General features: G+C 41.3%; 1 protein-coding gene across 1 annotated transcript; it reads right to left on the bottom strand.

Moving 5' to 3' along the window:
* Nucleotides 1–117: 117 nt before the first annotated feature.
* Nucleotides 118–27,908, bottom strand: LOC310869204 (ethanolamine-phosphate cytidylyltransferase-like). Its single transcript, XM_083779820.1, has 13 exons — nt 27,605–27,908; nt 14,615–14,703; nt 9,069–9,230; nt 8,845–8,911; nt 8,232–8,316; nt 7,273–7,314; nt 5,256–5,388; nt 4,194–4,276; nt 3,993–4,070; nt 3,746–3,811; nt 3,558–3,623; nt 3,376–3,464; nt 118–2,924 (listed from the first exon to the last, which is right to left on the bottom strand). Exons 1-13 carry the CDS (start codon nt 27,748–27,750, stop codon nt 2,810–2,812), a joined length of 1,221 nt encoding a protein of 406 aa, XP_083635946.1. The 5' UTR covers nt 27,751–27,908; the 3' UTR covers nt 118–2,809.

The raw sequence follows: 27,908 nt of genomic DNA, 5'->3' as shown, positions 1-27,908 counted from the left end.
GTGCCAACACAAAATGGCCACCACTGCTATGACCTACAGGCGTAGAGTTACAGTAAGTTCATAAACACAAGACGACACAGCTTTTCAGATCAATGTTATTATTGTCAGTGATGATAACATACTGTAGTAGGCCAACCGATATCTACAGTGCTTGTCAATTAGGAGTTGTGATTAACATATAGATTTTACAGCCTACACTCAATACATTCCAACATGACATATAGACATACTATGGTTTTTAAACAATATGAAACCAACCAGAGTTAATGTAGAGGTGGTCAGCAAAATATACATCTACAAAAAATATATTATTTAAATCCCATTTCATATTTGGGATAGAGGTTAACGTCATCAGGGCTTCGACAATATGACAGTAAGAGGTCTATAATCAAGGCGACGACACCGAGCATCTTTCATAAATCCTCTACTTGTTAAGATAATTTAACATTAAAAGCATTCTTGTTAAAACTCTATAGGTGCTTCTATGCTAGAATAAGAATAAGGAGTGTGTCTTTAAAAAAAGAGGAAACAATTGCACTCAGAAAGGCCAGATGTGCAGACCTTGATAGTGTGCATTTTGAGTTAAAAAACTGTTCTATCTATAAAACAGAACAGTTCTGATGGTTCCGAACAGCGTACAGTCAGTGCATTCTGGAGTTAAGCCCGGTTTATACGTAGCTGTGAGCCAGTGTCGCGCACCCAAAATTAAATATCTGACATACAAACTCTCAACGTGTTGTCGTGTTCTGACACGGCTGTGAGCTTTAGCCCATTAAAACTGGGAACGCATCCGTGTCATTTTAGATTTTTGCATTGGCTATTCAAAAATAGCAGATATGGTTTCTGCCACGCTGCAAGCTTGTACATCTATTTCTGAGCGGTGCTAACCACTCCAACGTGTGGCTTTGTGTGGATGTCTATGCCATATTAGCCCCCCCCCCCCCACAATTCCCAATTCCCATTCAAGTCAATGGCAAAACAAATTTTTAAACTACAGATTTAGAAGGCATTTGTAGAATGGGCCTCAGGTCTTTAAAGCGTTAGATCAGCTATTTTCGGTGCGTGACACCATTGCGCATCTATGTATGAATCAGGCTTTAGGTTCTGGTATGTACAGTACATGAGGTCCCATAAAGTTAGCCCACCAAAATATCCAATACTTTCTTTCCGTTTGTCTTCCACTTCCAAAGGCTGAGGTTCACCATTTTAAATGCAGAGGGCAGTAACCGAGGCAGCAGGGTACCGTCTGTGCACTCTCGGGTCGAGCACACCTCAGAAATAACACCGGCTCTTATATAATCAAGACACGACCATGTGTATCAAAACATTATATATCGGATTAAAATGCAATTAATGCCCACTGCTTCTCCTAAAGCAAATCAGCCGATTGGAATGCTTCCAAGGGGAGGAAGGAGAGCGTCTCACTCCCGGTCAGACGATTGGAATGCTTCCAAGGGGAGGAAGGAGAGCGTCTCACTCCCGTTCAGCCGATTGGAATGCTTCCAAGGGGAGGAAGGAGAGCGTCTCACTCCCGGTCAGCCGATTGGAATGCTTCCAAGGGGAGGAAGGAGAGCGTCTCACTCCCGGTCAGCCGATTGGAATGCTTCCAAGGGGAGGAAGGAGAGCGTCTCACTCCCGGTCAGCCGATTGGAATGCTTCCAAGGGGAGGAAGGAGAACGTCTCACTCCCGGTCAGCCGATTGGAATGCTTCCAAGGGGAGGAAGGAGAACGTCTCACTCCCGGTCAGCCGATTGGAATGCTTCCAAGGGGAGGAAGGAGAGCGTCTCACTCCCGGTCCTCCGTTGGCTTCAGCATCTTCCACAGAGCCTGTTATTAATTTAATACTAGATACAAACTACATACACTATATACAAAGGTCAGATTATTGAGGGGGACTGATCCCAGTGTCGGGCATAAAAGCAGCAACAGCCCCCTGGTTGTTGATGGTCAGCTATCATCAAAGGTTTGTTGATGGTCAGCTATCATCAAAGGTTTTTTGATGGTCATCTATCATCCCATGACAGCCAGTCGTATTTCATATTCCACTTATATTTTAAACAATCTACCCGCCATTCATTCACAAATGGAACAATAACCAAGCTCTGACCAACATCACAGGTGATCTGCTCGCCCACATCCTATTCCAAATTCCATAATAGGAATAGTAATAATAATAAAAAATAAATGCCCATAAAATTAATTCCATCATCTTGAAGGCAGAAAATAAGTGAAGTTACTGACATGATGATGATTCCATCTGTTCTTTGGCTTTCTATGGCCTCGACCGTAACCTAGCAGTGAGGGCCGCCAGTGTGGGATGTACAGTACGTATTATGTGTATGCATGGGTGATCTGTTGAATAAAAAGAATGATTCCACACACTCATCTGCTCCAATAATTTAATGACACCGTTTCGAGCCAAGGCTCTACATCGGTTCAAAGGTTTTTCACTCAAAAAGAGCCTTGGCTCATTAAATTACATTGGAGCAGATGTTCATTCTGTTTATTCATGATACTTTCCAACCCGGTATTCCATTAGTTTTTGATCTGTCGAATGACTCCTCGTTGAAATGAAAGGTAAATTGCATAATGTGGCATGTACTGGAGATAAAATAAATAAAACAGAATATCCCCGCCAAATCTTGTGATCATTCTCCGGCAGAGTGTCCCACAAGTGTAGCGGTTTAAGGACTGCTGTGGGTAGAGTAGAGAGAGCATGTGGAAGTAGTGTTTGTTCATCTGGGCTGCATGTACACGGGGGGGCTGGTCAGTGGTTCATTCATGGAGCGGAACGGAGCCTATCTTTCTCCTACAGCACGGCCTGGGCTCGTTCTTTCATCTTCTCCTCCTCTCGTCTCTTCATGGCCTGGATCACAGCCATCTCTTTGGCCTCCTTCTTCTGATTCCTTTCTTCAAACAGCAACCTGAGTCATCCAGAAATATACAATGTAAGCAAGCAGTCATCTAAATTAGGATGCAGGCAAAAACATGCAGGGAATGTAATGTAATTTGGTCCACTGCTGCCCCCTACTGTAGGTCTCTATGTTGACTACTAGAACAGTGGTTCTCATTCTCAATCATGTGAAGACACTGAGACCCACTGGTTGGTTCCCAACGGGAACCAGTTCAGTTCTTTTGCATATTTAAAAATGTAAAATTTGTATCACAATAAATCATTTGTCATACAATAAATCTCAATTGGGGAAGTTTCATGGTGATAACAATCTAATATGGGTATGGTTTTTCCCATTCAATTCATAATTAACGTTCCAATTTTGAAGAACCAAAAATAACTGAACCGGTTCCCATTGGGAACCGACCGGTAGAAAAGGGGCCTCAGACCCTTTTTCCACTGGTGGACCTTCCTCCTGGTACCTGTTTTTGATGATCCTCTGGACGATGGCGTCCGTAGTGAGACTGTTGCTACTGTCCACAGTACGCAGAATCCCTCTCCTCCTGGGCTCCTGGTTAGGAAGAAATCAACCTCGTCTTGCACTTGTGACGACACTTGTGAAAATGCTCAATGGAAAGGTTAAAGGTGAAATAATAGATCTTACATTATATGGATCAGAGCCATCCTTGTCAGGATATATCTCCGTCTTCCCATGGCACACTAGATCCACCTGTAAATTGAAAGCCACACGTACGTAGGCAGTTTTTATTTGAGTGAAATTTGTTTTGAAATGAGATTGTTCTGTTGTTCTCGTGTTTAAGGTGGAAACTGTAGCCGTGGTATTTACCTTACCTTGAAATGGTCCAGCAAATCTTTTGTGACTGCAAAGGGTGCCCCGATAACCACTTCAGAAACATACTGAGAAAGAAACACATAAAAAATAACTGTTTGTTATTGTTGTTTTGATTTTTTACTTACAAAAGAAAACTGCAGTGCTAAACATGTTTAGCGAATTTCGCTCTTTATTGTTTCCTTTCTTCATCTTTTCATAATTCTTTTCATATATGGCAGCTATGGCCCTACATAGGAAAGAACTCACCCGACAAGCCAGCACACTGAGCGTCCTCTCATGGACATTCATGATGGGGTAATTCTTCCCTTTGTAGCGATTCACCTCCTGAAATAAAGTAACGTCAAATCACAGTATGAAACCAGTTCATAAGCCTCAACAAAATGTACAGTATACATGTAGCTATATCTCATACATTTGTAACCATAAAAAAAGAGAGTAGAACTGTACCTGATCAAAGTGCAACCCCACAATAATATATGGCTTATCTGACAGCTTATACACTGCCTCCAGGAAATCCACATGGCCAATGTCTGCGAGGAGACTGGTCAAGGATCACTACAGTTTCAGATACTCAATCTTTATTAGGTCCATATAGAAATAGGTACAAAAAAGAAAGGAGAAACACGACAGGCACTAAAACCATTAAAGATGCAAAATATAACCCACAGGCAGGACACACAGGCATTTTAGCCAGTGCAGCCTTTTAGTCTGTACGCAGTGGTGTGGTTCTACCGTGTTACACTACAGTATATACGTAGTATGCCGTGCAGAGATTTTCAGGGGAAAAGCGTATAGTGTCTGCTAACCATTTCATCCATTGACCACGTGCCAAGCGTACAGCCTATTTAGCCTATACGTGTGCATGTCGTGCAGGGAATGATTGTCGTATGCCCTCCAATAAAAAACAGAACACACAACTGTCTGCATGTATAAATCGAGTGGCAAAGTGAGTTTAACGTTGTTTAATGCCGTTTAATTCAATCATATAAGAGTTTTCTGTTTGGACTGTCACGGCCAGAAAGTAGTTTTATTTTCTTTACGGGTATGATGAGCGCATACCCATACAAGCGCATACCCTCTATAGAGTTAACAGTTCATTACAGGGCTTGAGAGCGCTACAATGATGCAATTTGCAGGTCCAGCCATGAACTTGAACATTAGATTCCTAGAATTGGTTTAAAAGTCCTCACTCCTGCAGGTCAAACATTTGACTAGCACTTAGATAGCCACTTAGATATGAACTTAGGGCAAAGGTATATCAGCCTGGTCGATATATCAGATATTTATTTGACTTTTTTGATAACATTTGAGAACTTATGCAGACGATTTTTAACCATTTCAACCTTTTGGACAAAACTGTACTGTCTCTGTCAGGTGGAAATAATATAGTAATTTTAGTCAGGAAGCCTATAGGTCATAGTTATTTCAGTCAAGAAGCCTATAGGTTATTTTAGTCAGGTCATAAATTTCAGTCAGGAAGCATGCTGTACAGTATGGTCATCAGGATACGGAAGAGGTCAAAGGCTCCCCCCACGTAGATGATGGTGTCTTCAGGCTGAGGCTCCTGGCCCGAGGCGAACTGGATGATCTTCTGGGAGGTCTGCAGGAACTGGGACACCCCTGTCCACGGACTGTGGCCTTTCTGGATTCACAGACACAAGTAAATAAGTACTGAGAAGAAGCAGTCAAGACGAGATGTGCTCTCAAACACTGTGTAGTGCATTGAACAGAGGATGCCATAGATATGATTAGACATGTAGATACAGCATTGGCTGCTGCCGTTCATTGGAGCCATGCCTCAATGCGGAGGTATAGGTCTATCCACATTCCATTCAAATCATCATAACTTGCTGTCTGTATTCGCAATCGATTCTAAAGTGGGTTTGGGTTGTTACAAATGTCAAATTTTTTAACTTATACCTTTACCTATACAACTCTTTACCTATACAACAATTTCTTGCAGTGGAGTTATTATAGCAAATGTCCCCTACTAATATGGCACAGATGTTAACATATTATGATCCAGTGGATCCATGTGTTGCACAGTTTAATGTCTATGGAACACTGAATGCTCATGCTACTACACCAGCGCCCTCAAGTGGCATGAGAAGCACATTGAACAAATGTCAAGACAGAAACATCACTGGCCCATTCATCCAAAGATGTGCATTTCTGCTGTGCCTTCTACATTCACATCATTACCCTTCCAGTCAGAAGAGTGAAGGACAACCTAAAAACAGTGCTCTTTTCTTTTGCCACCGTAAGGACTCACGGCGTGTTAAGTTTCCCCATCCGGGAACAGGGTTGGCATTCATTGTTTCCTCGCCAGTCCCGCAGCATGATTCTGCACTGGGCCCACAGTAAAGGCCTTTGTTTGGAAACGGTGGCATCTGGCCCAGAGGACAACTTAGGAAACTTTGGGTAACAGACTGGCTAAAGAGGCAAGGATTTGGTCCCTAAATAAATAGACCCTGGTTTAGAGTTTGTGAGTAAATCAAGTGGGCAGAATTATAATGACTTTGACATGAACCCTAGAGTCCGTCCTTAGTCTGGGTGGGCAAAAAATAAGCAAAAACATCCGGCGGAATTCAAATCTGCAAGCTCACAATGTATCGTGTTGCGACGCGTTGCGAGATTTTAAATCGTCTATTTCTATCCAAGAGATTTGGTGTAGAGGAGGATAAGGACGGGACAAGATATACTACCTTAGTCCTGATGTCACTCCCAAAGGATGGGACAAGATGTCACTCCCAAAGGATGGGACAAGATATACTACCTTACCTTAGTCATTTCCACTACCGCTGGGTCATGACTCATGGTGTTCTTTTTTCGCTTGAAAATCCCAAATCTTAGATCGTGTGATATAACTTTGTTCCAAAAACAAAATAGAACACCCTGGCGATTTTGTTATGCATGTGTGTTGTTTATGATATTGAGTTACATTTGATAACGTCTGTGTTTGGAGAGAAAAACATTTGTACTTTTTCACCATCAGTTGATGCTTCATATCCTTATGATTAAAATCACCCTGCTGATTTGTTTATTTCTGGAACACTAATATGACACGATCTAAGATTCCCCTATGGGATTTTCAAGAGAAAACCCAGAGGGATAGCGCCCTCTAGCGGCAGAGATGTCAGACTTCGGTGCTCTAAAGACGAATTCAGAAACGGGTCTCATGGTCGCAGCTTACGTATTTCCTGTAGGCGGACTCGCTATAGCTGCGGGGTTTAAACCCTCACCAGGCACGCCTCTTCTACTACAGTGAACGGTAGAGTGACTGATGTTAGTCAGCCTCAAGTCAAACGTTACTCTTTTACCTGCTTTTTACTAACACTAACATTACAAAGATTCCCAGAACATCGAGATGAACCTGTTTAGTTTATGGCTGCTCCAACAGTAGTGGCAACATTCCAAAAAACATTGACATTCCGTTTTTTTAATTAAGGTGCAAATTCCCATAGACAGCCCATTCATCATGGTTAAAGTGTAATAGGAAGAATGATTTGACAGACAAGATGCCTACCTTTCCAAAGTTGTCCGTGTGCTGCTGGTAGTCTGGGCTACCCTGAAGAGGTGAGATGAGAGTGTAAGGTTAGGACATTGGTTCTCAAAGTGTGGTTTGAGAACCAATTCAATTTGGGGGTCCTTTTGAGAAACACTGGGTTAGCAGACTTAATGCTCTTACAGGGGTGAGTGGTGACAATAAAGACTGTTTTACTCACTATGTTTCTGTGGTGACAATAAAGACTGTTCTAATCACTATGTTGCTGTGGTGACAATAAAGACTGTTCTAATCACTATGTTGCTGTGGTGACAATAAAGACTGTTCTACTCACTATGTTTCTGTGGTGACAATAAAGACTGTTCTACTCACTATGTTGCTGTGGTGACAATAAAGACTGTTCTAATCACTATGTTGCTGTGGTGACAATAAAGACTGTTCTACTCACTATGTTTCTGTGGTGACAATAAAGACTGTTCTACTCACTATGTTGCTGTGGTGACAATAAAGACTGTTCTACTCACTATGTTGCTGTGGTGACAATAAAGACTGTTCTACTCACTATGTTGCTGTGGTGACAATAAAGACTGTTCTACTCACTATGTTGCTGTGGTGAGAATAAAAACTGTTCTACTCACTATGTTGCTGTGGTGACAATAAAGACTGTTCTAATCACTATGTTGCTGTGGTGACAATAAAGACTGTTCTACTCACTATGTTTCTGTGGTGACAATAAAGACTGTTCTACTCACTATGTTGCTGTGGTGACAATAAAGACTGTTCTACTCACTATGTTGCTGTGGTGACAATAAAGACTGTTCTACTCACTATGTTGCTGTGGTGACAATAAAGACTGTTCTACTCACTATGTTGCTGTGGTGAGAATAAAAACTGTTCTACTCACTATGTTGCTGTGGTGACAATAAAGACTGTTCTACTCACTATGTTGCTGTGGTGAGAATAAAAACTGTTCTACTCACTATGTTGCTGTGGTGAGCTTTGGTCATGAGCAGCATCCTGCCCACCAGGTCTGTGGTCGACACCCCCTGTGTTCTCTTACACTCCCTGGAAGAACAGAACATTAGGTGCGCAACAATTAATTAGAGAAATCTAATTGGTTCGATCGATGTACAAAGAGATCTTTTTTCGAGGGTCGCTGGCCCCTCCTATGCACAGCTTTGTGTGTAGGTGTTTGTAACACAGAATGTGATGATTTTTGGCTGATGTATGATGATAATTATCGCGCCCCACTTCACACGAGTGTGATCTTTTTTGTTCAAATTGATTATTATTTTTAATTAATTTGATTAAAAAGCGGGAAAGCATCTGTGTAATTTTAGATTTTAGCTACATATGTTTGTATATAGCAAAACGTACGTTTAAAAAAATAAACTCTTTAGATTTAGGGATTTACAGAACAGTGGTTCTCAGAAATAGCTAGAATCTCTCTCTGTGCGCTTGTACATTTAACATTTAACTTTAAAGTGTTTGAGAAGTCTTCTCTTCTGGGGATCCCAAAACCTGTTCAGATGGGGGGGGGGGATATCAATTTGTGCAATGACATCATCATATTCATCACATCTGTGTACTCACCTGTATCGTCCCGCCTTCTTAACCTCTTCATACGTGTCCTTTCCATCCACAGTTAGCGTTATATCATCTGAAATTACATAACATGACGACATCACACTGTATCCTGAGCTCTGCCACATATAACCACATGACCCAGAATGCGTGATTTGCCTTTGCGTGTTAAGATATATAAATTATTATTATTTTCGATAAATATCTGGCTGTAATGAGCAGCTCTACTGTACCTCCGTGCACACAGAAGTCACTGTTGTACTTGTCCAGGGTCCCCAGGGTGGTGACGTAGGGAGCTCCTTCCACGATCTCGTCCACCCACTTGATGGCGCGTACCATCTTGTACCGCTCTTCCTGAGTGAAGACCGGCGGGCCCTTGTGCTCTGCGATTTCACCTACGGGAGCAAGCGCAGGGATTAAAGCCTCAACCTGCAGTTTCGGAACAGCAACACATAGGTTACACAAATGCTAAACATCATAATTCTACATATTGTGCTAATCTTTTAGGAAACAGAACACTAGGGTTCCTTTCAAGCTGTTTCACAAATCACAGATTGGGACTTGGCCTAACAAACATCGGAAGATTTGTTTTACCAGGAAAGCATCCGTGTCATAATTATAGAAGTGTGCAAACTACCGATTTAGAAGCCATTTGTAGAATCGGCCACAGGTCGTAATGGGTTAACAAGGAAGAAGGTTAGCGAGTGCCAGCAGTTTGCATATCTGCAACAATGCCTAGGAACTTGTGCCCGTTTAATAATGTGTGGCTCCTGGAATAGCAGCCAAATTTAGATGTGTGTAAACAAAGTGCATACCTCTCCACCACAATTCGGAATTGTGCCCTACTTCAAATGGCTTGTTATCAAAGGTGACCATGCAGGCTGGCTGGTTATGGAATGATGTTCAATGAAGGCCTGAACAACAAAGCCCTCCAACTCAAACAAATGGCTGTGTGTGTCTGAATTATGGATGTGGGGCTGGTGAAAACCTGCTACAGTACTACTGTATGTAAGCTCTGAGGTCCATGACGCAGGACATCATACAGCACAGACAGAATATAAGAACCTTGTGCAGTTAATGGGCGGGCCTAATGTAAATTGTACAGTGTTAAATTTTCTTCATTCCAAACTTGTCCAAGTCAACATCTCTGCTGAACGTACTGTACTAGGCACTCTCCATTGACGTGTTCCGGGATGGATAGAGGGCAAGCGGATGGAAGGTGGATCATACTCTCTCCCTACTGTATTGGCATTTTAAAAACAGCCCTGAACACTGGGAAGACCTTATGAAGCATGCAACACATGCATCCATGCTTAGACTCTGCCAGCACCGATGGGTTAAACATTTGAACGTTTGTGAGATAGGACTGATTCTGTGGTCTCATGAGATCAACCATGTCACACAGTCTCAAGAGGAGCATTACCAGAGCCAAAGATCACATCTTTTACAGGAGGTCAAGAAAGCCGGAGCAGATCTACTTTTCCAGTGAGACCATCAACATTCCATTTTCTCGTCCAATACCAAACCGATAAGCCAAAGCTATACCATTCACAAGCATAAATACATAGGCCTACTGTAGTTTCATTCTTTCCAATTCACTAATTGAAACAGAATCGGCTGTCAAACAATTATGTTCGCTGTAGAACTGATGAATGTAATATAATCCAGAAATATTAACTTTAACCTTAACCTTTATACAATGCACATTGTTTAAACTATCAATATGTTGAATGTATTTTATCTGATGAAAGTGTAATAAACAAATATTTGTGACAGTCACCAAATTAGCCAGTAAACTGAAACTGAATGATTAATTTTTATTTTTCTCATGGGAACAAATGAAGTAATAACGTGAGTGGAATAATATGATGATGACCTAGGCAACCAGTTAATACATTTAGTCTTTATTCCGCTTTATTCTGTCTGCAGAGACAATGGATTGTTTGATCAAAGAGAGGACATTGAAAGAAACGTCCTCTAATAGTGACTTTTGATCAAGCAAGTGAACACAAGAATGCCTCTAAAGGGTAGCCTATTTTATACTTAGCTGCTCTCCGGTGTTTGTACACTGAAAATAGAAGTTGTAGTAGAGTTTTTAGAAATGTATTTTTGGTGCATAACTATTATATACCAGGCCTACGGTGGATATTGGTTTTGATCTAAAATAAAAGGGCAGGTGCTGCTTGAGAAATGGATTGTAAAACCTTACTCATCTCACTCCTGCTCAAGACACCTGTGCAATAACCTTTTCTTAGAAGCATGCGATGCCTAGATCAGAGACAAAGAGCCAAACAAAAACAAGACAAAAAGTGTGCAGAAAATGAAGAAAGGAGTACAGAGTGATGATGTCTTCTTGAGAGAGAGAGTACAGGGCGTCCCAAGGTCACTCCAGGGCAGTGGTTCCCAAACCAAACGGTGTGCCTTGCCAAGGCTGTGACAACCATACATCATTTTGGCAATATATACCTACCAGTGACCACAACCACTATACAAAAGGCCATGAATTATCTTTTAATGTACTACATTACATTAAGGCTTGTCCTGTTGTCCGGGACAAATAAAGAATCTTTCCGCACAAGTGTATTAAAATTGTACTCTTTGTTTCATATTTTCGGAGATGCTCCTATCAGACAACAATATTGTCTGGCATTATTGTCTGGCTTCCCTCATAATCACCTTTCCAATATTGGTGATAGCCGTAGAATGTCTGTGATCTTACATATTTTTTTTTTTTATGTATTCCAAATACACAGCCATAGATCGATCCTATCCGCACACGTGTATTTGGAATACATGTATGTAAGATGTTTGTAAAAGATCAGACATTCTAGGGGGCTATTAACTCGTAAAATGAGAATATTCATCTAATATTCACCAAACCAGTTGATGGGTATTTTCTTAATTATGATTTATTGTTTCATATTTTATGTTCACATCTTATTACTATGTTAAAAAAGACCTTGTAAATCTTCTTGTATCTGGTGCCCAGGACTGCCCTGTCACCCAGTGATGTCATCATCAATATTTGCGTGTGTATTAATTCCACTATCAGCTGTCACCCACTCCAGATTGTCCGTTGTACCAAAGGGAAATAAGATTAAATGGACAACAACATGACAACAACTGTTGTCTTAAAGATGAGGCTAAACATACACTCTCACCCCATGAGATAAAGAGTCATCAACAGAATCCTAATCACGGAACGTGATTAAAGTAAAAAAACAAGATTCAGACGATCGGACGCCCATGTTTGTGCAAAATGATGTGACTTTTATTCAGACAAGTGACTTTTGTGCCCGGATAATTGAATGGGAAATGTACATGTCCGAAGGAGTAGAATGTACTTGAAAAGGTTAACTCATTGTGAGCTTGTAAATTGGCTATTTCCGCTATGGTAAATGGTAAATGGTGCATTTATATAGCGCCTTTATCCAAGGCGCTTTACATAGATTGTGCATTACATTCACCCATTCATACACCGATTGCGGCGGAAGCCATGCAAGGTACCAACCAGCACATCGGGAGCAATTTGGGGTTCAGTGTCTTGCCCAAGGACACTTGGACATGTAGACAGGAGGAGCCGGGATTCGAACCGCCGACCCATGGATCATTGGACGACCTGCTCTACCTCCTGAGCCACAGTCGCCCGCTATGAATACAGGTGTGCCTTAATTCAGATTTGGACTTTTGGACCATTTGTGTGCCTTGCCCTGTTTGAAACCCACTGCTGTAGGGTTCACGTCAGAACAGAAGGAGTGGATAGTTAGTCACTGTAGTGTTTCATGAGAACGGCACTGTGGGAAGAGGGGAATGTGATCCTCGTCCTGATTGTCTGCGAATACATTGAAGATTGTGAATGATTTGAATCTGAAGAATGTGGCACAGAGATTGACCACACCAGGGCACACTTGGAGGAGTGACCACACCAGGGCACACTTGGAGGAGTGACCACACCAGGGCACACTTGGAGGAGTGTGCAAGCAAGGGTCAGTTCACAAAGTGCTGGTATTGTGCCTATACGTTGATGAGCAACAGAGAGACAGAAGTAGACCGCTGAGGTCAGAAGTAGACCTGCGATTAAAGGGCCTACTTAAACCAGTAGCATCCGTAATGCTGGGAAAGCTTTTGCTGAAGACAGCAGATTGACGAGCTCGCTATAGGCCTTCCTATTTTAAACTACTTCAATAAAGTGATGGAAATGGGGTATACAACAAATGTTGTTAAAGTTGGGTAAAAGTTTATAAAATGTGTGGGAACCCTGTCATTACCTCAAAAGGTCCTTCGATTGACCTTTGGATCCCCTAGCCTGTTGCCTCCATCACTATCCCAGATTCCTCTGAACTCACCCACTCGTGTTCCAACCTTAAACTCCCCATCACACCAGCCCTTGTTTGTTCTGTTTCGGTCCAATAATCAGCAGGCAGGCACCAGCTGTGTGTTCTGAGCTCCAGAGGGTTGCTCTCGTGACGGTAGCACAGGGAGGGACCCAGGGATGCTGGCCCACCCATCTGTCCCACTCTATCATGGCACACTGGGGTATTCGGACACTGTGACACAAACACGGTGTACCAAAGTGGACAAAAAGAATAAAGCACCGGAGCATCGCGGACGACAAAATTCCCTTTTATTCTCAAAGGGCCTCCGTAAACAAGTGACTGACGTCAAGTGCATCTTCACCAGCATCATGAATGGAGATGCACGTGGCATCGTAATGTCGGTCTCTTCTTTACTTTAACATAAATAAAAAAGTAATGTATTCATCCATGCTCCAGTCTGCTGATGTGTCTCGGTTCTGTGATGCTGTGACCACTGGACCTGCCTCTTAACTGTTTAGTGTGCTGTTGGATTCCCTTTCTTCATGGTACAACAAAGTAGGCTGACCTATACTTAGTTGCTTGAGGGTGTCTGTCGTGCACCGAAAATACCCGATCTACAAGTCCTCAATGTGGCGCAGCAAAATGCTCTTGTATATCGTCTATTTTCAGTGTACAACACTGGCGCACAACTAAGTATGAATCAGGCTTAAGGTTAACGAAGAGCAACTGTTACTGTGGCTCACAATAAACAATGGGATCCTCACATATACTGTAATTGAACAAAGAACAACAGCAACGTTTCCTTCACTGACATGATAATGGGCCAGTCTCTAAGAAAAAGACTTTTTCGTGCATTGTGTTATCTTATCCCTGTATTCTGTGTGATATCATGAACAGCAAAGCTTGTTGTTGTCCTGTAATCTAGCTGATTTAATATGCTAGTTCGACTCATTCTAATACTAGTCTTTAGTCTTATCAAAATGACTGAACTCAGTCGTGGCGAATTATAACTTAAATCTGTGAAAAGCTAGATTACAGGACAACAACAAGCTTTGCTGTTGCATGATATCACATAGAATACAGGGATACGATAACACAAGCATACATGATGATGAGAAGCATCTTGCATAAAACCTCAATGGTCTTCTTGGATATTTCAAAAAAGCAAAGGTTAAACCACTGCCAACAAGCTGCATACCAATGTGTATCACATGATGCTAGAGAAGTGTCAATGTTCACCCAGTACTAACAACAAAACAAATATTTAGCATGTTTTGGGTGTTTTATGAAGAAAACCAAAGATTCTGGAAAGAGGTGCAGTTTGGCTAACAACTTAGCGCCTAGCGCCTAGGGCATTATCTCAGAGCACCCCTAGGGGTCACGGACCCCCTGTTAAAGACCCCTTCTCCTTTCATTGGCTCAGTAGTCAAAATGTCAACACTGTTGAAGCGGTGGAACCTTACTGTCTGTGTGTACTCCAACGATGAGGTAATCTCCCATAGCCTTGGCCTGTCGCAGCTGGTTGGAGTGGCCATAATGGACCATGTCATAGCTGAGGAAGAGACAAGGAGAAGATACACGCTTAACTTAACTCTGGTTTTTCCTGTGATACAACGCAAGCTCTCTTACCCTCTAGTACAGTGGTTTTCAACCAGTGGTTCGGGTACCACCAGTAGTCCTTGAGGGGGTTCCAAGTGGTCTCTTATGGATCTTTAACTCTTGAGAGCGTAAAATAAAACTAAATGGACGCTCTCAAGAGTTAAATTATGTCTACACAATTAGAGAAGGTGTTGTTTTTATCAACATTTGCTTGTTGTCTCTCCTATGGTACCACAATACAGCATGTAAGGGGTTGAAAACCAGTGCTCTAGTAAGTAGCCCTAATACTGTACTCCAAACAGGTGCAGGCACAATAGAACAAATCGATTTAAATCATTAAAATAATAATCACGACCTTGTAGATCCACATTTTTTTCTATTTCTGTGCAACACTGTTGTAAGACAATGTATAAAATAGGCACAAGGTTATATCATACTACCCGAAAAATATGTTAAATGAAAATAATGCTCTTCCCAGTTATTTCATTCTTTTAAAAAGCAATCGACAGAATAAGAAATAAAGTATGTTGAATAAAATATGAATTTGATCACAACCTTGACAGACAAATGAGTTTTCACTGTCACCTATATTATGTAGCGTAGGGATAGCAGACAGATGGTCATTGGCCCCTCTATGATCACAGGCTGCAGGATACTCATCTGGTATTTGTTGTGTCTGCACACAGTGATGTCTAATGTACAGGCAAGATACAATTTACAATTTACAATTTAGGCATTTATCAGACGCTCTTAATCCAGAGCGACTTACAATAATCAAGAACAAAAGCATGGGAATACATCACAAAAGCATTTATCATAAAACATGCGTAAGCTAAGAAAGTAACAGTGGAATATCTATATTATGAGACTATACATATAAACTATATATATATATACTACTATGCTATACATATGTACTATGGCGTGCTATGACTATATACAATGCAATTATAGTGCCGTCTACATATAACATGCTATAAGTCTGTATCAGATGCTATCTAAGTCTACAGAAATGCTATCTAAGGGGGTAGGGTAAGTGCTATGGGCCATGATGGAGTCTAAAAAGGTGGGTTTTCAGACTACGGCGGAAGATTGGGAGTGATAGCACCAAGATCAGGATGCACACCATAAGTGTAGCTATTGTCAACAAAACATCAACATCAATAAAACTCAAAAAATCCACTGAGGTACCAGCCTCAGGTAGTGAATCTTATGCAGTCCATTGTCCAAGAATTTCTTGCAGGTTGGTGGCATTTTATTCCATTTCAAAGATAAATGATGGCAATAATCTAGCTGCTTCGCTTGGACCCTGTCACCCTGGGGTGCGTACAGTATCTTTGGTAAATAAATGCATTTAGCTGGAAGACAAAATTAACTGAAATAATACATCTGTATTTGTACCAAATAAAACGGGTAGTTCCAAGTTTCCTATACTATTGGTCCGACTGTCATTAGACCAAAACCCTAACCTAGCCTAACCCAAACTGCAAGAACGGGCCATGCTTGCGGTTAGGTCGTTGTTCCGACATGCGTTGCACCGTGCTGTGCAGCGCAACGCATGTCGGGAACAACGCATTGTCAGGAGTGACGGGTGATTTCAGCATGTTTTAAGCATTATTACTACAAAGCCAGACAACTATTCCACAATCTCCCCTAGACTAACCACTCAGCCCACTGGACGGGCAGGAAGTGAATAACCACTTCTCACCACTCACCGCCCTCAACACCCTGGAGCAAGGCCCAGAACCTGCTCAGTGGTATGTACTGTAGGACTGTGTACACAACCTGTGTGATTAGCTGGACAATGACATAGAGTTGTAAACATTCTCCAATTGCATTTAAGAAAACTACCCGGGATTTTCACAGTGGTGTGCGGAACAAGAATAGCATACTGTAGCATCCTCTACAAATCAATAAGGAACAGATAAGAAACAGATTGCCACCAGGACCTTGTGCGCGGCCAGAACGGTATGATAATGCACTGATGCTGCAGCTCCGAGGCATGTTAATCATATCTGTGCATCTGTGTATGCCTTGCCGTGGCTGGTATCACTGTACACACATTCACACAGTGGCCTGAATGAATCTTCCAGTATGAACTAAAATATGGGATAAACCATTATTATTATTATTATTATGTCTTCCAGTAGGTCCTAAAAGATATGATAAACCATTATTGGCCCCACCAGGCCGAAGGCATGGGGAGAGAGTATGTTTTGCACTCCGTCTGTCCGTGTGTGAACAGCTAATCTCACCGTTAACCCGGTCGGTAGGAGGTACCTGGGGGGACCCATTGACCGATGACAAGCTTCATGGGGTGTGTAATTGATGGAAAATGCAGGCCAACGGCATTTGGAGGTGACGAGGAGTCATTTCAAATCAAATCAAGTTATTTATAGAGCACATTGAGAAGAATCTTCCGTTGTACCAAAGTGCTGTACACAACAGCAGAACATTAGAACAGGCCCGACGCCACGAGGGGTCAAAGGGGTTACTTAACCCCTCAACCCGACCTCCTTGACCCCTCAAAAAAAAAGATGTATTGAGAAGATGTATATTATTGTCAATAATAAAAACATAAAACTACCTTTTGTGCTGGATTGGTTTTCTAGTGATATTGGGCAGAGATATTCACTAGCAGCACTGGTTATAACAACTCGAAACAGCTAGCAGCGAACAGCTGCTACAAACAAAAAATATATTGTACAGGCATGCAAGGAACAGCTAACATGCGTCATGGCCATCTCCCATCTGGAAAGAACAGGAAGTACGACATTCCTGAGGCACAGGAATTTAACATATGTTAATTCAGATCTACTGAATGTATGCGTCTGACATGATTGTCTGCCATTGGGGGGAGGTGTGCTATTGATGCAGTGGATCAGAGAGAGTGGCAAAGTGGGCTGCATGTGGACTATTGTGGACACGCTGAAGAATGTGTTCTTTGAGCAAAGACAGTTGTGGTCTGCAGGTTAATATCAGAATACTGATATGTTATTGATTTCAGCTGTTCCAATTGCAAACATGACCCGCTTTAATTACTTCAGTCTATATTAGTAGCTTTTTTATGTCCAATATTTGCATTTCAGTTCATAATCATAAAGTTAACATAACATATACATTTATTTGAAATTAAATAAAACAAGATTACTTTTCCGGATTCCAATTAAAAAAATAGGTGAAAATAATGCAGGATTCCAAAAAAAAAAGAGCAAAAAAGCAGATCAAAATGCATCGCACTGCGACACGTTTTGAGCTTGTAGATCAGCTATTTTTGACTATATGCATTGTGGCCCTCTGAAGTGAGTTTGAAATATAGTGGCCCTCTCCATCATCGAAGTTTCCCACCCCTGGCCTATCCAATGTTTTGTTTTGTAGCCTACTGCTGATGTTGGCAAATGGCAATAATAGCACAGTAAAGATGATAATAATCTAATATGATGTGTGTAGTTCTTTATAGATATAGCCTCTTCATTTTTAATTGCACCAGAATGAAGCATTTTCATTAAAAAAAAAATCTGGAGCCCCTGCCCCTGGTTGGGCAGCGTTATCATTCTAATCTTGCATAGGACCACCTGAGTCATAGAACTGACACTGCCTGCTTGATTTAACAACGCAATATGATTTTTTTTTTTTTTTTTTTTTGCGCCCTAAAAAATCTCAATTGACCCCTCAGTCATTTCATCTTGCAGCTGGCCCTGAGTAACGTCATCAGACAGCATACTGTACATCATATATTTCAAGTATGAGCTTGTAGATCGGCTAATTTCGAATGCCTGCGAGTGTTTTAAACTGTTGCCCGTTTTGCAGGGGACCACCTGGAACCCTCTGAAGGACCCCTTGGTGTCCCCCAGGCGGGCCCCACTTTGAGAAGCCCTGTTTACATAAGACTTGTTGGGGAGGAGGCAGCCAGTCAGCAGCATCTGCCCTTGAGTAACCCAGGAACGCTGAGAGGGTGAAGTGATTGTATTTCTGTTGTCTTTTCTTTGTGCAGGGATGGATCACACCCGGATCACAGGTGACTAATAAAAAATTAACTCGTTTGTTAACAGACACCCAAACAGAGCCAGGGCTCCGTGACAATAATACCTGCAAGAGGACTGCGGTTCGTTGACAGCCAGAGTGTACAGCACGGAGACACACACATTATACCAGTATGGCTTAAGTAATAATGTATGGAAAGTAAAGAACTATACCGTTTACAATTATTCGAGATTTGAACAGGAACAATTTCAATGTCTGTCTACTAGTGCTGCTATGACGTTACACACTTAAATCAACACCATGTCGGACAATAAATATTTAAATATATCATTATTTATTATTGTGTTTGTATCTGATATCGACTGGTTTAACTCACAGTATGTTTGCATCGTCTCAGGTGACCCTAGAATGAGTCAATAAAGAACAGGACAAGTGCATGTCTGCACTGTTACATGAACTGGAAGTGGACTTTACTCGAGGCCTGGATGATGATGGCAGATGAACTTTTACCTTGTTAGCCCAGCTGTGTCACAGGAGTAAAAACAACAGCAGAGTACATGCCTCGTTGGTGACAGGGATGACTACACAAACAACTAGGGGTGCATATAGTGACAAGTAAGACGCGCAAACGCGTGAAGCGAACGCAGCTCGTGTGTGTGTGGTTGTGTGTGTGTGTGCTACAGCTGCGCCCTGTGTGTGTGTGTGTGTGTGTGTGTGTGTGTGTGTGCGTGCGTGCGTGCGTGCCACAGCTGCGCCCTCTGGTGGCGGGCCGGTGGTGTAACAGCGTGACACCACACAGCGTGACACACACACACACAGACACTCAGCCCCTGCTGTCATAGTAAGTGGCTCACTGCGTTCGCAATTATTATTCTATTGATAACTTTTTTCATTTAATTGAGTAATATTTATATATAGACTATATATAGTACTGTATTATCAACAAATAAACACAAAAAAATGATTTCTTATAATTTAAATTGATATATCTGATTAACCACTTTGCCTGGAAAGGAGCCAGCTTAGGTGGTTCGGGCATCTGGTTAGGATGCCTCTCGAGTGTCTCCCTAGGGAGGTCCTCGAGGCACGTCCCACTGGGAGGAGACCCCGGGGCAGACCAAGGCGCAGATGGCGAGATTACATCGATTCACTGGCCTTGAAACGCCTCGGGATCCCCCAGGAGGAAGTTACTAATGTTGCTATGGAGAGGAATGTCTGGAGCTCTCTGGTGGAGCTGTTGCCCCCGCGACCCGACTACGGATAAGCAGTTGAAGATGGATGGATGATTAACCACTTAAAGGTGTAGTTCACCCCATTCATGGAGATTTTTTTTTTGTCGCATTCATTGGCCAATAATTTGATGTCCGGGTCATTGGTCAATAGGAATCGGAGACTCATTTCAGTCTCCTACCAGAAACTCTACCAGTCATCAAATGATTGGTCTAGGGACGCAAATCGTCGTTCTAGCTTCTAGATCTGCCTCCCCACCCCCCTGCACAAAATGTACTATTTGTATTTAAAATCGCTTAACGATATAATTATATATATTTTATATATCGATTACTTGGAATAACTGTCCCCACCCATACAAACAACGTGACGTTACCGCCGGGCGAGAAAGACGAGGGCTGCCTCCTCCTTGGAACAATTAGGCCTTTATTATCATTGTGCTGACGCTGCAGAATGTCAATAAGAACATGGTGAGCATGGTCCAGCGCAACGTGTTCACTATGGAAAGTAACTAAGTACATGTACTCACTACTCAGGTACTGTACTACTCAATTTTGAGCTATTTATTTTTACTTTACTTGAGTATTTCCAATACATTTACTTGTACTCGATTACATCCCAGAGGCAAATACTCCATTGGACAATTTTAGTTACTAGTTACTTTGTAGATTTTAAATAATATTACAAAACGTAACCACTTCAGCCCTATATAGACGTCACATTGTCTAGGCTATTTGAAAATAGCAGATCTACTCACAAGCTTGTAGATCTGCTATATTCAAATGATTTTATACATTTTTAAAACAAGAAATGTAAGATTTTAGCATGAGTACTTTTTACTTTCATTACTTTAAGCACATTTTGATGCCAATACTTTTGTACTTTTACTCAAGTACATTTTTAATTCAAGAGAAACAAGAGTATTTCTGCATTGGCAGTATTGATACTTTTACTTGAGTAAAAACTGAATGTGCGTACTTTTTCCACCACTGCTGGCAGGTGTGGCCCACAGGGGTTAGATGGGGTTAATGACATGAGCTGTGTTGACACTGGGGCTCTTTGCGAGCTAGCCCACCGGTTAATATCGTGGCATCCCAAATATTCCGCAAACATTCCATTAAACCACAGCGAGGCCGGGCCGCACCTAAACGGCTGGAATTCTCCCAGAGAAAGCCCCCGTTAATCCTGGTCTTCGAGCAACGCAGATTCAGAGAATTCCTCTTCTCTCTCTCTCTCTCTCTCTCTCTTTGTAATGAGCCCAGTTTCTGCCCAGGAGAAAAGTTTGCCGTTAAGTAAAATCCTCACTGCTGATGAAGTTGCTGCTGACTCTTGATGAAGGTCCAGAGGGACAGAAACGTCATGTTGATTTGATTTCTTTTTTTAACGGTGCTGCTGAGCAAGAGCAGTGTTGGATTTTTGTTTGTTCATGGTTGATTCATTTGTCACTGTAGTGTCCAACACACCTGCGTCTGATGCCCTATTCTGGGCTCGCCATAATAGGCAAACATTCAGAAAAATAGCAGATCTACATGTGCACGACACATTACAATGTGACACGTTATGAGCTTGTAGATCTGCTATTTTCGGCAAAAAGATTTGGCGTAGAAGGAAAAAAGGAGGGCGACTAATATGGGGGGTTCTGTGAATCTGTAAATATCCTCATTTATTTTATATGTGAAGAAAATGCACTGTTTTTTAAAGAAAATAAATCAAAATGTGAGGAAGTTTAAATCAAGATATTTGACTGTGTGAAAGACGGTCCATGCCGTTCTAATTTGTTCTGCTTACATTACATCTCGTGCCACACACAGTGCATCTTCATGTGCAACAACTACACAGCATGAGTCATGTGCATCCAAAGTGGATGTTCCAATTTAACATGGTTTCTGAGATGAGTCATCATAGTGCAGAGCAGTGTAAGGGTGTCCAAGATGTGACAACAATGGACTATCCATGCCTTCATATCCTCTTGGCTTAATTATTGCAACTCTCGCCATACAGGAGGTATTGAGCAGTCCGCACTCAGGCGCTTACAGCTGGTGATAAATGTGAGAGGTCCTCTTATTCGTTTTTAAAATCTTCACATGGGCTGAACTTTTGGAACCTTATACCCCAGTCAGGGCTCTGATGTTTGCTGACAAGTTGCTCTTGGAGGTAAAAACAAAACAGGGGTGACGGTGCCTTTTCTGCTGCTGCCCCTATAGGCTCTGGAACAGCCTACCCTCCCATTAGAAGTGCTCAGACTATTGGGGTTTTTAAATCTATCAAAAAACATTTATTTACTCTAGCTTTTAATAATTATGGTTTGAGTCAATAGTCTTCTAGCTTGTTTCATTATCTTTTTATCTGTGCATGTCCTGTGATGTGACTATGTTGTTGCACAGGCCTTGTTCTTTTCATGCCTTCTATTCTAGCACTTTGGTCAATTTCGATTGTTGTAAATGTTGTGCTATAAATAAAGCTAGATTTGATGATTTGATTCTCCTCAAATAACCTTGACAATGGAAAGCATCACCTCTGAAAAAAAAAAACAACAACAACAATTGCCCAACAATTTCCCAAAATGAAAGGTGTAAACTAAGTGACATTTATTTTAAAGAATACATTGTGTTAAACAGTTCTACATTCCAATAGAGCTCATTGCTAGTGAGTGTTCAGTAACAGGTCTCCCCATCTCTCCACTCCTTTAGTAAACTCATACAGGATATAATAAACAAGAAATGATGAAGAGGGACGTCCGCTGACCTAAAGGTCCAGGCGCAGTACCTACTACCATTCATGACGACCTTTGCTGCTATCAACGAAGGCACAAAAGCCAAAAACTAATCAAGAAAAACTCAAATGTATAACAATCAGAACCATAAACCTGTACTGTATGTCTGAGTTATATTAAAGAACTAAAAGAAATAAAGGTCCTGTACCTGCGTCAGTAATTCTTTATACTGTATCCAAACTGTATTGATTGATTCCAGAATTGATTCCAGAAGGTTTCCAGGCCCCACTACTATGTGGTTTATCAATTTCTGATTATGGTTTAGCATTGGCCCCAAAGAATCTCTTTTACAAATTACCACCAAACACTTTTTGATACCTAAAATGGAACCCACTGCTGCCTCACTTCCTGTACTTTTATAACTGTTCCTGGTACCTCACTTCCTGGAACTATTCCAAGGAAGCTCTTAGAAGGAAGTGAAGTGGTCACGTGACTGGGCTGCGCCATGACACTTTTATGGACACTTTCACAGGAGCCAAACTACACCTGGAAGTTCGGCAGAAGGCACTGGAGTCAATGAGAGCTCAGTGACCAGCTCATGAACAAACATTATTTATGAATGACTGCATGAGACCTTTTGTAAAGTGATCGCTTCTGGAAAATAAAATAATATATATAACACGTTATTTTAGGCTGTCTTATTTTTTGATGTGCATACTACTTAATGTGATTTATTTTTTCAAAGAGCAGAGAGCAGCCCAGGCAGAAAACTTACTATGTGCTCTTCTATAAATACCTCAATAAAAATAAATAGTTATTAAGTCGAAAAACAACCACTCGGAAACAACGTGTGATATCACTTATGTCTTCTTTCATATTCCTGAACCAATTATATGACAAAGCTCGCAATCGTTCATGTATAATGTTTGTTATGAGCTGGTCCAGCCGGCTCCATTCACTGCCATGTATTCATTGCACTACCGGTGTGAGTTTGGCTCCCATGAAAGTGTCCATGAAAGTGTCATGGCGCAGCCCAGTCACGTGACCACTTCACTTCCTTCTCAGAGCTTCCTTGGGACTATTGCATGTTAGCAATAGTGCTAACATGCTTTTCCCCCACAGCTCCCCCTATGATCAAACCTTGTCAACAGAAAATGAATGACCATGGTTTAACTACACTAAACATAATGTATTTTCCATACACATATATATTATGTTTCATTTTCTTTCAATACTCATACAAGGACAGGAAATACATTTCTTCACACTTGTACTGTATGTGGCAGTGTCACAAATGAGCAGACAAAATTGGATTGGATTAAATTGGTGATCCACCACTGCCACCAGAATATGTATTTTCTGTTTATTGAAGAGTTGGAGAGATGAGAAGAGATGTGTATTATAACTTTATGTATCTTGTTGTCTGTCATTTATAAAATCATTGTTGTAAATTGAAAAAGAGACCTTGGTCTCAAAGGATTGCAATGAATTGAATGGACTGAATTTTGAGTGTTCGTGTAAACACAAACATTGCACAAACATTGAAGACGAAGGTGAGGACGCAAATTCTGATTGGCCGGAATGAGATGATGTATGATGATGTATGAAGAGTGCCCCTCACTTCACACAGGTGTGATTTTTGAGCGGTGCCTCCACTCCATTACAGCTGATATCATGACAACATCGATATCGAGGTATTTGGTCAAAAATGTTTTAATATTTGATTTTGTCCATATCGCCCAGCCCTAGTTCACATTAACAATCTACAGGTTCATTCCACCCAACAACAGATATTCAAGTGTAAACAGAACTCAAGAACTCAGAACATTCAAGTGTAAACAGAACTCCACCATAAACCTGGCCTTCATCAATGTATAACCTGTGTTATCCACCACTACACCAATAAATCATTTGGAGGATTCTATGTAAATAAATACAGCCAGAAGAACCTAAATGACAAAAGATGTCAGATTGCAAAATGAGCTTTTTGTGCATAGCAGTTGCTTACTAATGTCAGAATTGGCCTTACTGCAGACAACCTTTCACCTTACAGCTCCGGGTTGATTTAAAATAGATGACCCACCACAATATTTATCTTCTGTTTATTGAAGAGTTGGAGAGATGAGTAGACCCCTACTTACTGAACTAACACTATAGCAATGATTACTTTCAGAGCTTTTACTTTTCAACAAAAATAACTAGGTATAAATGTACATCTTCCCGTGTGCGTTTGAATAACATAATCTATGAACCTACTCAACTCCAGAACCTGCACAGTATATAATCATAACCTATATAGTTATAAATGGATCAAATGTGATTACCATTTCCATGACTTGCCATTACTTGTTTCATTTCAATTTGCAATGCAATGCTGACTGCAACTAATTCTGTAATCCTGTCTCTGTGTAGTTAGCTGAAAGGCTTGACCTGAGTTTAGACTTTTTACTATTTGAACATAAAAAATGATGTTACCTACAGCCTACGCATGGACTCAGTTTGTAGGAATAGTTAGTATGTGTTCTCACTCATTCTGACTTTGTTGTTGCTGCTGCTGCTGCTGCTGTTGTTATTGTTATTGTGTGAGTTGGCAGAGTGACACAAAGCCACTCACATAGTTCACTGTAGCCTTTCCACATGGACAATCCATCACCTGCGGGTTACTGGGCAAGCTTCAACAGAGCAATGCATGATAACTGTGGTACTGTACTGTACATCGCATACTTGTACTTACAGTATGTGTGCATACCGATATACATTCACATATTACACGCACGCACGCAGTGCAAAAGTCGCTGGAGTAGTGTAGTAGATTTGTCATATTTATTTTATTGATGGTATCCATATGGATTTATATATTTGAGTTATTAATGATCAAATTCATTACTGTTCTTTACTGTCCATATTCTCACAGGAAGTTCAGTTGCTTCACATAGCTATGCAGTTTGATTTTTTAAATATATACAAATATCTTGATTTTAATAGGCCTATATGAATATACCTATTATTATTTAATTACTTTTATTTTCCTTACATTACTTGAATGGAATAGTGCTTTAAAATGCCAGTGGTTCTCAAAGTGGACCCTCAGGGTTCCTTGAGTTGGTTCCAAATGGACCATTAACAGGTCCATAACTGAGAGTACAAATGGAAACAAATCCATTTTTTCTTTACACTGACAGCTATGGGGATCCTTGAAATTAAAACGTATTGAGAACCAATGAAATGTTCAAATGATGTTCAGCATCAAATGAACTTGCCTGACCCGTGTGTGCAATGTACTGTGGGATGTGTGAGTGCTGGGACATATTGTTATAGAAACATCATCACATTCACGCTCCCAGGCAGTGCACGTACTGCGTCTCAGGACCAAAGGAATGTTGGCGCACATGTTCCATTCTGTGCCTTGAATAGCCATTACTGGCTCCACAGCCAAGGCAAGTACCGTTTATGCAGTGTCAGTGAAAATGTCTTCTCCATCAGCTTGCTGTTACATCATGTTGGCATATGTTGCATGTTATATCATGTCGTCATGTATAACATGTATATCATGTATGTTTATCGTTAGAAGGATATCAGTGTGTTGTCATCAAATGTATCAGCGGTGCTTCATGGAGATCAGTGCAGGATTTGTACTGTACATGACATACTCACAGCCCTCCCACCACATCGGGGCTGGGCAACATGCAGTATAGATATGATATCAAGATTGTGATATGCGACGACTAGATACCATCTGGGATTTGATGGCATATGTCTGTTGTCTTGTCCTGGTTTTAATCACTTAAGATTTATTTTATACTTTCGGAAATCGTCAAAAAGAAAAACATTATATTGAGGTATTTGCTCTCGAGGTATTTGGTCAAAAATGTCTTAATATTTGATCTTGTCCAGCCATAGTTCACATTAACAATCTAAAGGTTAATTTCACCTAACAGATATAGATACATGGCATGATGCAAGTGTAAACAGAACTCTGCCATAAACCTGGCCTCCATCAATGTGTAACCTGCATGTTATCCACAGGATTTTACATAGATAAATACAGCCAGAAGAACCTAAATGACAAAGATGTCATATTCAAATGAACCTTTTTTTTAATTGTGCATAGCAGCCAGTTGCTTACTAATGTCAGAAATTTGGCATTTTGATCATTTGACCAAATACATATCTTCTGCCTAACCACTTAAACCCCAGTATCCGGAAAGTATTGTAGGGAAAGCTTTCACAGAAAATAGGAGATCAACAAAGCTCACAACGCGTCTTGTAGATCTGCTAATAGCTTTCCCCACAAGGGACCCTATAGTATAGATCCCTGGGGTACTTCAGTCGGGTCAACCATATGGGGGTTAAGGGGTTAAGTGAGTCACGTGGTGCTGTGTGGGCAAGGTAACCTGATGAAATTGAGCCCCATGTCTAGAGTCCATATGGTGGCACTGGCAGTGAATCATATTGAAAAGGACTCCTTGTGCAGATTCGTGCGATTAGTGTGTCACGATTCCATTTACTTGTTCCCATGGAAGAGAACAAGTTGTCATGTCTACACTCACTGTAGGCTGTCCTAGGAGCCCATTGAAACTTTCTGGCTGCCGCTGCATGCCGTGCTGGTGGTGATGTTATATAAAAGAATGCCTTCTCTAGTCTCTCTCTGCATGCGGTTAGGGTATTGCAATAATGTAATGCATACAACATGGCACATGCACAAGAAAGCAGCTAGGCTGTCATCATGTCAGTCAGCTCTCAAATAGACTACACTACAGTGTTCAGTATTATAGGCCTATGGATGTGGGCTTGCCTTGAGTCATTGAATCAAACATGCTCGCTAATATGATGCTGAGATAAAATACATGGCTTAATGTTGCAGCAGCAGCATCATCATCATCATATTCATATTACGGTTATTAGAATGCCACCAACTTGAACTCACCAGCCATCGCACCACACCCGGATGCTTCTCCGTCTCTTCTCCGGGCTGCAGGCTGCAGCGCTGGGGACAGTGCCTGCGTCTTTCCCCCCGGCCGGTGGTGCTGTGTTACCGTTCCCTTGGTGTTGGTGGTGTCCGTTTTTGATCATTTTTGTGCGTGCAAGGCAAACAACGGCAAAGAAAATAGCCAAAAAAGATTCTATCTATGCGGTACAACCCTATTACAGAGAAACAAAACAACAAACAAAAAACAACAGCAATGGGATTGCTCGCGTTTTTGGATGGAAAGGCTATGTGTCAAGCCTGG

The sequence above is a fragment of the Protomyctophum parallelum genome (genome assembly GCF_964188405.1).
Source record: "Protomyctophum parallelum genome assembly, chromosome: 13".
Classification (NCBI taxonomy): domain Eukaryota; kingdom Metazoa; phylum Chordata; class Actinopteri; order Myctophiformes; family Myctophidae; genus Protomyctophum; species Protomyctophum parallelum.
The sequence above is the reverse complement of the archived record's forward strand: the minus strand, read 5'-3'. Positions and strand labels throughout refer to the sequence as shown.